At 45.0% G+C, this 16,048-nt stretch overlaps 1 protein-coding gene across 1 annotated transcript in view; it reads right to left on the bottom strand.

The window, feature by feature from the left end:
• The window catches only part of LOC126994840 (vascular endothelial growth factor receptor 3-like), a 66,476-nt gene extending 52,673 nt beyond the window's left edge, over positions 1 to 13,803 (bottom strand). Inside the window, exons 1-4 of the mRNA XM_050854111.1 lie at positions 13,709 to 13,803; positions 9,279 to 9,432; positions 8,448 to 8,617; positions 2,662 to 2,809 (exon numbers count right to left, since the gene is read on the bottom strand). Of these exons, the coding sequence (XP_050710068.1) occupies positions 2,662 to 2,809; positions 8,448 to 8,597 (298 nt within the window). The 5' untranslated portion in view covers positions 8,598 to 8,617; positions 9,279 to 9,432; positions 13,709 to 13,803. The remainder of the gene's footprint in view (positions 1 to 2,661; positions 2,810 to 8,447; positions 8,618 to 9,278; positions 9,433 to 13,708) is intronic.
• Positions 13,804 to 16,048: the final 2,245 nt, after the last annotated feature.

Below are 16,048 nucleotides of genomic sequence, written 5' to 3'. Positions count from 1 at the left end.
CACGGCGTATTCCAGGTGGGGCCTTACCAGCGAATTGTACAAGGATAACATAACTCCCGGCGTCTTGTATTCGAAGTTCCTCGCTATGAACCCGAGCATTGTATTGGCTTTCTTACAGGCGGACTTGCAGTGTTTTGTTTGTTTCAAGTCACTGCTGATGGTGACCCCGAGGTCTCTTTCCTCTTGTACTACTTATAGTGGTTCGCCACTCATGTGGTATGTGTGGTTGCTGTTTCTGGATCCGATATGCATTACCTTACATTTGGTAATGTTGAAGGACGTCTCTGGAAACAGTGCTCAGAAGGGAAAGACTCCGATGGTTTGGACATGTGAAGAGAGCGGGAGAGGATACCGTCTTGGGAGTTATTTTCAGGTATTGGAGGTAGAAGGAAGGAGACCAGTTGGTAGAACTAGGAAAACGTGGAGAAGCTGTGTAGACAGGAAGATTTGACATTTATGGGGTTGGATGAGCATCGGGCAGAAGACATAATAAAATGGAGGAGAGCCATAAATCGTCCAACCGCTCAGGAAGAGTGAAAACGGACGATGAACGAAATGATGATGATGATGAGTTCAACTGTAATAGAACAGTTAAAATTTCCGTATTACCTGGCCCTGTTCTCACTTTTAACACTTATAAATCCGTTTTGACCAGAATCATCACCCCTTCACCACTCATCCCTGTTCTGCCTTTTCCATATATGTTAATATTGCACTGTGCTATTCCCACCACTTCTATTACTTTTGTTATTTTTGTTTCAGTGATGCACATTACATCTGGTTTAGCCTTGTTTAGGTGGTCTTTTAATTTTTTTTTTTTTTTTTTTTTTATGAGGCCGTCGACATAAGTGTATGTTAACCTAACCTCTTCGGTCCCTTCTTCTCTTCCTTATTGTTGTTGCTGTTTGATTGTTCTCCTCCTCCCTCGTCCTGATCCACCACTTCATCCCTCTGTCGTTTTATATTCTCCAAAAAAACTCTCCTTTTCTTCTTCTGTTCTTTCATCATTCCTGTGCTTTGCTTCGTTCACAATTTCTCTCATCTAAGTCTTTCCTCGAGGAGGCGGTGGCTGAGTGGTTGGCGTGCAGGCCCCGCATTCACCGTATTCTGGAAGACGCAGGTTCGAATCCGTCGCTACCACCTGGGATTTTTCAGTCACCGCCGAGTGGCCGAGTGGCCTAAGACTACCCACACGCTGTCCTGAAGACCACCCTTCAACCTGGACTCTAGAGGAAACTGTCTAAGTGAATCAAGAGCGAGCTCCGGGGGGCAGCATGAGGCTTGAATATATGGCGCCGCTATAAACACTTGCCTGCGCCATGACGGGCTGGGGCCAAACACCAGGTCCCTGATGAAAGCCTACCGGTGCTATAGGCTGACACGAAAAAAAAAAAATAAAAAAAAATCTTTGTTTTCCTTATATGTGTCTTTATATTGTTCATGTCTTTTAGTTTTCCACTCCGTTTTTGACTTTAACTTTAGGTTTATATTTCCCTTTCTCATGTTTTCCTAGTCTCGTCACCTCGTGCACTTCCTCTGTCAGCCTTACGAGTTCTTCATCTAGGCTTGTCAGTATTTCTTTCACATAAGTGATTTCATTCTCTCTCTCTCTCTCTCTCTCTCTCTCTCTCTCTCTCTCTCTCTCTCTCTCTCTCTCTCTCTCTCTCTCTCTCTGTGCCTTCACTGGGTTTTTCTCCTCTTTAACACCCATGATTATCACACTCTTCTTCTTTTCTACCAGTTATCAAACCAAGTCTTCCTTATTTCGCATTACCTGGACAACCTCACGCTGCCTGCATCTCTACTTTTCTTTCTCTTTCTTGTTGCTCCAGGATTTCTTTGAATTTTTTTTCTCCTTTTCGTTTTCGTTTTTTCCATACATTTATTTATACATCAACTAATGTCTTGATCTTATTTTCCACGTCTACCTCACTGCCAATAGTTACCTTTACTCTTTTCGATATTTCTTCCTCGACCGTTACTTTTGTCTCCAATGTTGTCATCACTGGCACTTCCCTTTTCCAGTTCTTCGTTTTCCTCCCTTAGTCCTCTGACCTCTTCCCCTCTGGCCACCAGCTAATTTTTCAAACCATCAACAATGTCTACAAACTTTCTTAAGTACGCCCTTAGACCCCTTACCTCCTTATTTGAGTCATTTATATATTTCTCCAGCCTTCTGATGTCTGTCCACATTCCCTGGCCTGGCATTGGGGCCGGCGAAAAGCCAGTAAAACCATAATCATCCTCGTCCGTAGTGTCCTGTGTGCGTGTCATTCACCATGGCCTGGCATTGCATTATGTGTACCTATTCAAGATATACTACTAAAATAATGCTGTTTTTAAGCAACACACGACAAAATCTCACCCAAAACCTCTTAAGATATACCATTTGTACAAAATTTACTGCTGTTTCACCTCATTTTATATGCCCTACTGCCAAAGGTCATGCTATTATTGACAACAATAAATGCCTCTCCTGCACTGTTCTTGTTTAAAGATAGTAAGGCTACACTTAAGACAGGACAGTTTTGCTGCAGCTCCGTGCCTTGCCATCTTGTTTGTTCTTAGACAAAGGCGTTCCACTTAGCACAAGCAGAGCAAAACCTAATCAGGATTATGTTGGGTCATGTGTCTAAGTGCAAGAGGCTGGGGCATACTCACAAGATATCCTGACAGCAGCTGATGTGTTTCCAGTTCCAAGAATGTTTTCCCCAACGCACCACAATAGTCCCGAGGTGTGGGGAGAGAAGGTCATATTTTTCTCAACAATGTTTCCAGGAGTGAGGACGGCAGTATTCTCCTTTCCAGTCTGGAACAGTCACAATTAATGGTGCCAGACTTATGGAGCTTCACACTGGTACCAACTTACTATTTTCCATGCATTTGAGGGAGACAAGAGGTACTGGGTTTTAGCTGAAGACAAATATATGAATAGCTCACTATGTAACAAAATTTTGACTTTATTTTGTCTTTGGTCCGCAAGTGTTATTTCATAATTGCTTCTGCCTAGAAAGTAAAGGAAATGACTATTATCCTCGTCAATCTTTGTGTTTTTGACTTGGACAGCAATGTCTTGAAACTGACCCATTTCCTGTTATATTCCAGACAGATTTAGCGCTGACCTGCTGAAGTATAATTTTCTAGAACGTTCAAGAACTTTATAGAACAGCCGTCTTGAGAAGAGAGCAGCAAATCAGAAGAGGATGAAGTCGTTGAGCCAGATTACAGAGGTGTAGCTTAGGAGAGAAACCCACACAACCCCAGCCAAAAAGACCTCAACGACTTGATCAAAGACCTTAGTCTCACAAAGTCCAGTGCCGAACTTTTGACATCGAGACTCAAGCAGTTGAACTTGTTAGATCAATGTGTGTATGTCGCAAATCAGAGAAAGCGTCACCAGTCTTGTTCAAGCCTCTTTACCCGTCAAGATGAGCTTTGCTTCTGCCACAATGTGACTGGTCTGTTTGAGGCCATTGGAATCGCCGGTAACCCCAGTGAGTGGCGCTTCTTCATCGACAGCCCATCCAGGAGCCTCAAAGCCGTGCTGTTTCATAACGGGAACATGCATCCATCTCTTCCCCTGGCTCACTCGGTGCAGCTCAGAGGATTACAGCAGCGTCAAGATTGATTGATTGATTATTGTTGCGTTTGGTCTTGGCGCCGCAACTGTAAGGTCATGTGGCGCCGAATAAAAGATTAAATTAACTGTATTTTACAACTATAACAAACAGTAATTAATTAAAAACAAGGTAAAAGAAGGATCCAATAAAATGACAATAAAACCTACAGGAGGTTGAGGATGCCAGCCTCCTGTTTGAAGCCATAAACGGCATGTACCGGGATAATGATGATGATTATTGGGGCGTTCTGTGCCTGGCGCCGCAACTGCGGGGTCATATGGTGCCGAAACTAATATAAAATCAATTATGTTCTAAAATTATATTAAACTGGCAAACAAATTTAAACATTTTTTTTTTTAAATAACAATAAAAGGTCAATAAAACCTACAGGAGGTTGAGGACGCCAGCCTCCTGTAGGAGGCCATAAACGTCGTGTCCCGAGACGAGTGCCTTCTCCCCCAACACCAGAGAGAGAGAGAGAGAGAGAGAGAGAGAGAGAGAGAGAGAGAGAGAGAGAGAGAGAGAGAGAAACTCCCATCTCCGACCCCACACCGGGAGAGGTACCTCTCACGCAGATCCCCCATACTGGGGCACTCGACCAGCAAGTACCGGGCAGTCAGGGGGACCAAACAGTCATCACAGTAGGGCTGAACTCCCCGGGACATGAGAAAGCCTTGTGTGTATCCAGTGTGACCCGTCCTACGGCGGGTCAGGACAGTCTTCATCTTACGGCTTCTTACATGGGAATACGACCAGTAACGAACTGCCCTGGTTGTGTCTTCCCCCATCTTTGTCGTGGCAATCGCAGCCGCCCACCTGCGCTGCCACATCCTGTGGAGTGCAGACCGCACGGTGGGATGCAAGTCCCTAATTGGAAAAGCGCACTGTGAGGGAGGGCGAGAAGCAGCGACCAGCGCCACCTCATCGGCCTCCTCATTACCACGCAGAGACGTGGGCAGGTACCCAACATAAAGTAACCTAATGCCCACGCATTTTTGCTAGAACTAGCCAGCTAAAACTATCTAAAACGATAGGGTGGGCGCTCCTAAAAGCTTCTACTGCGGACAGGGCTGCCTGTGAGTCAGAGTACAGTAGACAGTAAAAGTATCGGCAGGCAAAGAGAAGATGGTGCGAATGGCTAAAAGGATGGCAGATAGTCTGGAAAGACAGCTCCAAATCCAACGCCAGCATCGGATTTGGAGCCATCCGTGTATACTGGTACAGCTGTGGCGTGAGTAGCTGTGTGGGACAGGATAATTGATGATTATTTGGGGCGTTCTGTCTTGGTGCCGCAACTCTGGGGTCATATGGCGCAGAATCTATTTTTTTTTTACGTCGTGGCCTATTGCGCCGGTAGGCTTCTTCCCGGTGGGGACTGATGGTCGGCCCAAGGCTTCTTCCCGGTGGGGCCTGATGGGCGGCCCAGCCCGTTCTGGCGCGGGCGAGTGTTTATAATGGCGCCATCTTGCATTGGCTCATGCTGCCCTCCCGGAGCTCATCTTTAATCCTAGAATCTAAAGTCCGGGTTGATAGGTGGTTTTCTGGACAGCATGTGGGTAGTTTTAAGCCACTCGGCGGCGGCTGAAAAATCCCAGCCTAGTGGCACCGGGTGGGGATTGAACTCGCGTCCTCCTGACCGCGGCGCCGTCTCGCTATCCATTCAGCCACCGCCTACCCTAATAGTACAAAATAAACTATATTATATTACTAGATAAAACGGGTAAAAAAAAACATGATGAAAAAAACAATAAAAAGTCAATAAAACCTACCGGAGGTTGAGGACGCCAGCCTCCTTTAGGTAGCCATAAACGTCATGTCCCGGGAAGAGTGCCTTCTCTCTCAGCACCAGAGAGAGAGATAATCTCCCATCGTCGCCCTGCTACCGGGGAGGCACCGCTCTCGCAGGTCCTACAGACTGGGGCACTCGACCAGCAAGTGCCGAACAGTCAGGCTGAGGACATGGGCGTCGGCAGTGCCGCTCCGTGACCTTGGGCAGCAGCTGACACCGGCTAAGGGTTAGCCAGAGCCACTGGTGCAGGGGTGGCGGCTGCAGCCGGCACCCGGGATTCTTCCCGCAACCCAGAACTGGGCGCTGGAGAAGGCACTTTAGCAGAAGGGGTGTCCCCAAGAGATTCCTCGCTGCGCGTGCGCTTCTGGTGATGGGGCTCAATGCGGCCATCAGCAAGTGTCTGGAGGGATGAGGGGGTCTTTTCAGGCAAACTTCGAGGTTGTGGGAGGAATAGACTTGGCAGTGGTAGAACGGCGATGGGCATGGGCATTGAAGGCAGCGGCATGTGTCATTCCGGGTCTGGACATTTTTGTTATGGCAAGTTGTTTCGCCTCAGCAAAGGCACACTTTCCTGTTTGCGTATTTTGAGTACTTCCCTCTCAAAGAGGAAACGCTCATAATCCTTTGAGGAGGCATGATGAGGCTCACCACCGTGGTAACAAGGCAGAGGTCCAGGGCAGTCGTCATCGTGGTTATCCATGCCACAGGACACACTTATTATCGCAAAGCCGTTTTACAAGCGCTGACAGGTCTGGGTGACGTGACCATACGCTTGCCAATGAAAGCATCTTCTAGGGTTGGGGACACAGGGCCTCACATTCAGGTGTAGCCAGGCCAGCTTGACTGTCTTGGGCAGTACTAATCGGATGAAGGTAATAAACAAAGTTGGTATAGGTGTGAGAATTCCATCTACCTTCCGTTGCACATAGTGTACTGATGCCATATCGTAGTTTTTGAGCTCGATGACCAGTCTTTCTTCTGAATAGCGGAGAAGGTCCCGTGAAAAGACAGCTCTCCTAGATTGGTTCATGGTGGCATGGGGAGAGCAGGACACTGATGCACCAGGGTCAGAGGTAAAGGCGCGGAGCTTTGAGCTCTCTTCAGGTGACGACACTTCAATCAATAAGCTCCCATCCCCTTTTGGGATGATCTTGGGCTCACGGCCACAAGCCTTGATCAGGGAATGGTTACGTGAGATATTCCGTTGACATTTTTGTCGCACGGACTTGTCTTGGGCAGACCCTTTATGGGGTAGGGACTTCCCATAAACACCCTCGGGAGCCATGAAAGGCTTTCATGTGGCGATGAGAGAGGACCGCTTGGAAGTATCCGGGAACAGGCGGACGTCAGGAAGAGAAGCAGGACGGGGCAAATTATGTTTACCCATACAAAAAGTGATTTTTTTCACATCCTCACGCCCCAACCCACTACGGAGCACAACAAGGGGAGGCTGGATGTTGGGGCAAGACCAGCACCAGGGGCAATGGGGAAGTATATGCGGCCACTGCCAGGCGTTTAATGGCGGCCGCGGGACCGTTGCCTCCGCCAACCTGACAGTGACCGCTTGACCCTAGCCAACTCGTGACCAGCCGATTGATTCAGTGGGACCACACTGAACCATCCTTCTTACCTAAACCCTCCCACCAAAGGAGCGTGTTGCCCACCGAAGGGAACTACAGCCTGCCCCGCGGTGAACTCGACTCTCAGATGAGATGGCACGGAGGGTATACGCGACGCCACGCACGGCAAACACGTGGGGAGGCAATAGCCCTGCCCTAGGTGGTAAAAGTGCGGGCACAGTCAACATCACCAGTAGGCCTCCTCTACCGGTGATGAGGGGGGAGCACTTGGTCCACGAGGTCAGCGGACATCGACCCTTATCGAGGTAGGCAAGCCACCAGGGTAGGTGGTGCCACCGACCTCGCTTCAAGACCCGTCACCACGACAAGGTGACTCCCCCTCGACGGGGAGCAGCGTCAGGATCTTGCTAGACGCCTTGAAGTAGGAAAAGTACAGTTGGGAGGTTATCGGAGACTTCAAAATGATGACATTCTTGATGGGTCTCCGTGTTATCTTTGCCTTTGGGACAGAAGGGACCTGCGGCACACTACCACTGGTGGGACTGACCAAAGCGGGCCGAGTTCATTGTGGGGAGGAACAACGTCGAATGGGAGCCACTGATAGACCCCCGGAAGGTATTGTTCCCACCACTGCATTTAAAATTGGGCCTTAGGAGAAAATTTGTCACAGCTCTTGTAAGGAGTCTGCAGCCTTCAAGTACCTCCAAGACTTCTTGCCTAGGCTGTCTGAGGCAAAAGTGAAAGCTGGTGTCTTTGTTGGACCACAATTAAATAAGATCATATAGTGCAAAGAATTCTCCAAGAAGCTCACGAGGACGGAGGAAGCAACGCGAAACAGCTTTGTCGCAGTGGTTCGGGGCTTCCTGGGGAATCACAAGGCCGAAAACTATGTGGAGCTTGTTGAGACCCTGGTGAAGAAATGAGCTTCAGTCAAAGTCAATATCATTGACGCTCATCTTGATAAATTCAAGGGGAACATGAGAGCATACTCGGAGGAGCAAGGCGAGAGTCTCCACCGAGACATACTGGACTTTGAACGCCGCTACCATGGATCATATAATGAAGACATGCTGGGAGACTATATTTGGGGGCTGATTCGTGAAAGTAGTTTACAGTATAGTAAGTGTAAATCACGAAAAACTACTCACTTCTAAATTTCTGTGGTCTCTCTTGTACAGTTATAGAATAAATAAATACTACTTTTGAATTGCATGTCGTTTTGTTGTAGCTTTTTGTGAACGAGAATGTTAACATTCGCCAGTTTTCCCAATGGTGATTTCCCAATGGCAATAGGTAAACTTCAAAATTATAATTATCCTGGTCACAGGAGCAAAGTTTGAAGGAAATAATAGCCATTTTTCGTACCTTCTAGGCGTAAGCAAATAGGAAATAACAGGTGATAGCCAAGGACATAAATCGTGATACAGTGACACAAAAACACAAAACTCCACTCATTACCTGAAGCACCTTTACCGGGGGACTACAGGAGTTATTTCCACTGGAGCAGTATTGAAACTGTAAACTGACATCAGCTGGAGGAAATCCCACGGCTGAGCAGGTGATGTTCAGACTCATTCCCTCCTTGAGAGAGGAAGGAACACCGTTCATCTTCAGCTTGTGGGGCCTACCTGAGAAGCATGATAAACTGTCGCAGGTTTTCCAAGTCCTGAGAACACACCACACTCTTCATATCATAGAAACGATGCGTATCGCAGTAGTTAAGGAGTCCGTTACAGTATGTGAAAATGTATGTTCCTATTTAGAGGACATATAGTCTAGGTAAGAGAACATACAAGGTGGTTGTTATAAAATGTCTGATTGTTCTACAACAATGGGTTGTTTTCGGATGGTCTTGTTGCCAGACGTTTCCAGCGAGTGCGTCTTTCTGTTAACATATTGAATAAGGGGAGAGTTTGCCGTCGAATATTAAAGTAAAAACTGAAAATATATTTAATATAGTCACGGCACACCAGCGCAGGGGGGCCACCGCTCCACGGCCTCCACCCTCAGTGTTTGGGGAACGCTGGCTGGAAGGGAACCTCAGGAAGGTATAGATAATTTAAGAGCGGGTTGATAAGAGCCGAAAAGACAGACTTTTGAAGATAACACACCAGAGTAGTGACAGCTGAAAGAGTATTCATAAACAAAACAAAAAAAAAGGCACTTTGAGATTAATGAATATAGTGATGTAAGGCCAAACATGACTAAGATCCATTTTCAGTTCCACCTAACATGCATGGTTTGAAGGAGGGAAATATAACAAACAGTTAGCTTCAAGGAATTACTTACCCCTGATAGTGATGTTCACTAAATCACTATTTGGCAAATAGCCTGGAGCGCTGACGGAGCAAATGTAGACTCCTGTGTCACTCTCCGAGGCGTTCTGTACCCTTAGAAAGCTCCAGCGGTGACTGTCATTGCTATCTTGTTCCAATCCATGCTCCTGCATTAATAAGACAGAGTGAACAAATCCCAATAACACAGTGACACAAGATTATGCTTTATGGGACAGCAGCAATGTCACTTTGATGATTATTTAGGACATAAGACATAGGACATAAGACATAGGACATAAGACAGAGTGAACAAATCCCAATAACACAGTGACAAAAGATTATGCTTTATGGGACAGCAGCAATGTCACTTTGATGATTATTTAGGACATGGAAAAAGAGACTGCAAAATTAAAATTTGCAGTCATGAATGTTTCATTGATGTCCAAACATTTTTGTTGTGTGCAGTGTGTGTGTGTGTGTGTGTGTGTGTGTGTGTGTGTGTGTGTGTGTGTGTGTGTGTGTGTGTGTGTGTGTGTGTGTGTGTGTGTGTGTGTGTGTGTGTGTGTGTGTGTGTGTGTATTCACCTATTTGTGCAAACAAGTCATGAGCTAGGCTCGGATAGTCCAGTCTCTTTGTCTACTTTTATCAAATCTTTCTTTCATTTGGTGGACACTCTTCGCGTCCACCACTTCCTCCTCCAAACTGTTCCACAAATCCACACTTCTATGAGGAAAGCTGTACTTCTTTTTGTCTCTCAAGCATGTTCCCTTTCTCAGCTTCTTGTAGTGTCCTCTCAATCCTCTTCTTAGCTCTCTCACCATCAAGTCCACTCTATCTACCTTTTCCATACCACTCATCAACTTAAACAACCCAACCCTACCCTTTCTCTCCTCTGTTCCAAAGTTGGCAGGTTCATGCGTTCCAATTTTTCTTCATATGGCAGATCTGAGAGTTCAGGTACCATTTTTGTTGCAATTCTCTGAATCCTTTCTAGTCTCTTTACATCCTTTTTTTTTGTGTGGGGACCATGCCACTGCTGCATAGTCTAACTTTGGTCTAATCATTGCCTTTATTATCTTTGTCATCATATCTATATTTATATAGTGGAACGCAAATCAAAGATTTTGCAATTGTCTATATTCATCTCCATTTTTTTTTTCGTTTTTTTTTTATTACGTGTCAATCTTTAGCGCCGGTAGGCAATCTTATTCAAGGGCCTGGATGGTAGTCGGCCCCAGCCTGTCATGGCGCAGGCAAGTGTTTTAGTGGCGCCATCTTTTCTTGGCTCATGCTGTCCCCGGAACTCCTTTTTGATTCACTTGGACGGTTTCCTCTAGAGTGCGGGTTGATGGGTGGTCTTCAGGACAGCATGTGGGTAGTCTCAGGCCACTCGGCGGTGACTGAAAAAAAACAAGTGGTAGCGTGGCTCACCCATTTTATTTTGTTTCAGGGGTTTATTTTTACCTTTTCCCATCTTCAATATGTTACATTTGTCTGCATTGAATTCCATTTCCCATTTGTTGCTCCACTCACGTACTGCATTTTGATCCTAATGCAACCCCATGCACTCTTCCTTCGTCCTTATCCTTCTTTGCAGCTTTACATCATCCGCAAACAGGCTCATGTAGCTTTTTACTCTTTCTGGCATGTTGTTAATATAAATCAAGGACATTATCGGTGCGAGTACAGATCCCTGCGGCACTCCACTTGTCACCTCTCTCCATTCCGATTTTTAGCTTTCATTGCATTCTTTTATCACCTGTCCTGATATATTATCTGGTCCCATGACTTTTCTCCCATCTAGTGATTTCATTAGTTTCCTCAACTCTTCTTTATCCACTCTTATCATCATTCTTTGAACTGCATCCTCTTTTTCTTTTGTCTGAATTTCCGTTTCTTGAGTGAACACTTTTTGAAAATTTATATTCATCACTTCACTAATATCCCTGTCCTTATCATAAGTTGTGCCATTTTCTTTCATCACTGATATACTGTCTCTTTTCTTCATGGGTAACTGTTTTAAAATATCTTAGCGGTACGATGCCTGTTTCCACTGGAAATTAGTCATTATCTGACACTATCTCAGGCCTGGAGTGGCGCGCTGGCGCGCGACCGCGCTCTAGAACCAAGATATTATGTGTTTATTACGTTATTTGTATGATTTTTAGGCAGTTTTTCGATATATGTAGCTGCATAACTATGACGAAGTTATTGACAAGCTCTCCTCATACTACACAAAGGCTGTCAGAGACAAGCATGAGACTGTCGGTAGCATGAGGTCAGCGATAATGGCCAGCTATTATCACCACACTGCCGCCAAAAATGAAGGACATCGGCTGTGCCCCAAGAGTCAATCCTCTTGGTGCTGGGTGCAGAGAAGCCTGGCAAAAGGGGAGAGACCAGCACCACACACTGACAAGAGGATTTACTTGTCCCACATATCATACGACAACCTCAGCCTCATCAGGACGGTGTACCGTGACCTCACAAGACCAGAGCTGCTGGAGAATTGCCTGAAGGGGAGGACACAGAACAGAAATGAGAGCCTACACGGAAAGGTCTGGATGAATGCTTCAAAAGACAAATTCTGTGGCCTACATAGGACTGTCTTTGTGTCCCAGGTCACAATCCTGGAGCATAACTTTGGACACAGTGAGACCAACCTCCTGACCTCGTTTGGGTTCAAGAGGTCCTCCGACTTCATAGATTATCTTGAGCGGAAGGAAAAGAGGACAAGCAGAACCAAGAACGAGAAGAGGAAGAAGGAAAAGACAAGAAAACAAGCCAGCAAGGCAGCAGAAAAACATTATAAGCCTGGAGGCTTCTGAGTAAAAACCTATCTACAGTGAGTGGGGTGGTGCCCCGTGTTACCCACACCATCGAGTGTATAATATCCTTTGAAAAGGATGGAACCAGGTACCATAACTCAGAAATATCTGTAGAATAAAAAAAATACATTGCAGAAATAGCATATCAAACATAGTAACCTATGATAATGAAATGTAAAAACGATGATTTCTCGAAATGTAAGTTACTGTTATTTTTGGTTAAAATTCTGATAAACTATAAAATACATTTCTAATTGGATAAGTTAACTCAATAGGGTAATGGTAAGACTATATTTCCATCAAAACAAAACTCTTCTAAGTGCCATAGATTTTTTTTTTTGTCATATATTTTACACCGAAACAGCGATATGTGTTTGGTTATGAATGCCGATTTACCGGGTGGGCGGAGATACCGCGAGACTTACCAGACAGAGGTCCGGTAAATGGTTTGATGAATCCCGCCCCGGGCCGCCGCTGACAGCGCGTGGCAGGCCAGATGGGAGAATGTGACCACCACCACCAAGATGGGGGAAATTTCGACCAGGGCAGTACGTCCCTGGTCTTACTCCCACATAAGGTGTCGCAAAAAGGAGACAGTTCTGGCCCGCCTGATGACGGGTCACACATGTTGTACACGTGATGTACATGGGAATTTTTCCCTTTCCCTAATGCTGGGAGAAAAGGCGCACACCCCTGGACATGACGACATGGGGTATCTGCAGGAGATGGGCATCCTCCATCTCTTGTAGGGTCTCTTCATAGAAAGTTCTTTGTATTTCACCAATGCATTTTTAATAAACATTTTATTGTATTTTAAACTAGTGCTATATCTGAATGGACCATTTCAAAACTATCTTCCTAATAACTTTTATCATCCTTAGATTATTTTAATTATTTGTCTTTCATTATATTACTCCGGTGCCATATGACCAAGGTGTTGCGGCGCCATGAAAGAAACTCTAAATCAACCAATCAATCATTTCCAGCTTCTTTGACATGAGTGACATTAGTGTATATTAACCTAAGCTTTTTCATTCCCGTCTTCTCTTCCATACTGTTTTTGCCATTTAATTGTTCTCCTCCTCCCTCTTCTTGATCCACTACTTCGTCACTCTTTCGTTTTGCACTCTCCAGAAAAAAAACTCTCCTTTTCTGTCTCTGTTATTTCTTAATTCCTGTGCTTCATTTACAATTACCCTTATCTTTACTCTTTCCTCTATGGTCATATTTTTCATTATATATTTGAATTTATATTGTTTTATACCTTTTACTTTACTACCCCCACTTATAATCATCTTGGCTGCCATTTTTTTTTTTTTTTGGTGTGTGTGTGTAAATCTTTCTGTCAGAAGTTGTGGTGTGAAATCACAATGGTTTCCCTGAGATGCAAAACAATGAAAACAGACATTAATCATACTAGTGAGGAAATAAAAAAAAAAACATTAATAAATGGCTGCATGGCCATAGCGACACATAATGTCAGAGATGGCATAGATAGCTCAGTGGTTTTACCTTTAAAGTTTTGATTTGAATATATGGATAGAATCTAATATACATACATACCTTCTTTTGTTTTAATACTGTTTTGTAACACGGGTATTAGGGATGTACTCACAGCGTTTGAGTTTGGGTAAGTCCAGGTTAATTGTGCGTCCACATAGTCATAGTTCACACACTTCAGTTCAAAGCTGTATCCTCTAACGTAGTACTTTTTCTTCCTTCCACGAATCCGTGGCTTGTTGATCTGCCTGGCTGTGGAAATGATCATTGCATTACTGGTTGAGTATCTTGAAAGGCTCCCTGCATTTGATGCTGCAAACTCCATTTTCCGTACCAAGCTAAGTGTGAGAGCCACACTTGATAAACTTTAATGCTCACTAACAACATGTTATCAAACTTGAGAAGATAAAGTCCCTCAGTCTGTAGGGAGGAAGCAATTAGTACTGTAGATGACTAACTGTACTGAAGCCACCTGACTGCTGTGACTACATCTTTTGGAACAGCCAAAACAAGAAAGCTTTTAGAGTACTGTGCAAATCACAACCTCAGTGAAAATAGTGAACACTGCTAAGACAATGAGAAACACTCCCTGGGAACAGTAATGGCTCATGGCCAGATCCTTCAACTTACAAGCTGCAACAGGCAACTACTCCTTAGGTCACTGTGTACTTCTTCACAAGCAGGTAACTACACGTACAGCCACACGCTGCCAATTTTTTAGTCAGCGCCAAGTGGCCTAAGACTACCCACATGCTGCCCTGAAGACCACCGATCAACTCGGACTCTCGATTCTCTCTAAAAGAGGATCAAAGATGAACTCTGGGGGGCAGCATGAGCCAGGCAAAATGGCAGCACTATTTTTGCTGTTGCTGTTAGGTGCTACCTGTAGCGCCGGTAGCTCTCTTGAGAGGCCTCTTGGACGGCCCCAGCACGTTAGTGGCGCAGGGGAATTTTGTTTATGATTATGCCATTATGTAATGTATGACTCTTTCTCGGGCCAATCCCCCCCTCCCCGTGATCCACTTGAACAAATTCGCTGAAGTTAGGGTTGATTAAAGATCTGGACAGCATGTGGGTAATCTTCCGCCACTCGGCGATGGCTTGAAAAATTAGCGTGTTTCGGTGGGACTCTAACCTAGGTCCATGGGGTCATCACGCCCGCATGCTGACGACTCGGCCACCACCTCCCTAAACGCTTGCGCCATAATGGGGTGCGGCCGACCGCCAGGCTCCAGCAGGAAAGTCTACTGGCGCCATAGGTGAAATTTTAAAGAAAAATACCGTTCTAGCACTGTTAACGCCTTGAATATGAGTAGTAAGGTAAATGCGGAGAATAAAGCTGGATCACATCAAGAAAAGCTTAAACAAAGGTGCTCTTCAATGTTCACCACCAACTTTGGCTTTCATCCTCTTTCACTGATCAGCCCGGTGAACAAGCCTACAACTTTGCTACCCTCAATGATCTAGAGCAGCTGGTTCAGCACCCTACACGTATTCCCGACCGTCTTGGAGACCGGCCCAATATACTAGACCTCTTTCTTACTTCTAACCCTTCTGCTAACTCAGTCAAACTGTTCTTTCCGTTGGGCTCCTCCAATCACAATCTTATTTTTGTATCCTGTCCTATCGCTCCTGTACATCCTCTGGACCCACCGAAAAGGCGATGCTTCTGGCATTTTGCTTCAGCTCGGTGGGACGACCTGAGGATGTACTTTTCCGATTTCGCATGGAATGATTACTGTTTCCAGGAGAGAGGCCCTTCTGTGTGTGCCCAGCGCATCAAAGAGGTGATCGTCTCTGGAATGGTGGCACACATTCCACGTACTTTCTGTAATCATTATGGTAAAAAGCCTTGGTTTAATCACTCTTGCTAGTTGAGCACTTCATTACGTCGTAAATTGGGTCCGTCAGTTGTTTGGCACATTTCTTTAGTAATGGCCCGATATATCATCTGGTCCCGTTGCCTTCCTGGCATCCAGTGACTTCATGGGGCTTATAAATCATTTCTGTCCACATCTATGTTTTACAATTATTCTTTGTCCACATCTATGTTTTCCAATTAGTTAACTGTTCTTTCCTTTGTCGTCATGGGTTCAGATTCAGACTTTTTATTGAATACCTTTTGAAAACTTTTGTATAACACTTCACTGATCTTTATCTCCTCATCATATACCTGCTCATCATCCCTCACCCTTATTACACTCTGATTCTTTTCTTGTTTACTCCTAAGGTGTTCTTCATGCTTTTCTTGTTTACTCCTAAGGTATTTATAGAACACTTTTGTTTCTTAGTCCACTATGTTCATCAATATTTTCTTCTCACTATTGTTTATTAATTTCTAAGATGTTTGTGTCTTTCTCTGTTGGTTTCATTCTTTCTTATTTTCCAAATTCTCCATGCTCTATCTCTGTTTATTTGGCCTAAAACATCCTGCTTAAGCCATTCCTTGTTTCCT

The sequence above is a fragment of the Eriocheir sinensis genome, unplaced genomic scaffold (genome assembly GCF_024679095.1).
Source record: "Eriocheir sinensis breed Jianghai 21 unplaced genomic scaffold, ASM2467909v1 Scaffold89, whole genome shotgun sequence".
Taxonomy (NCBI): domain Eukaryota; kingdom Metazoa; phylum Arthropoda; class Malacostraca; order Decapoda; family Varunidae; genus Eriocheir; species Eriocheir sinensis.
This window is presented reverse-complemented; position numbering and strand designations above follow the sequence as displayed.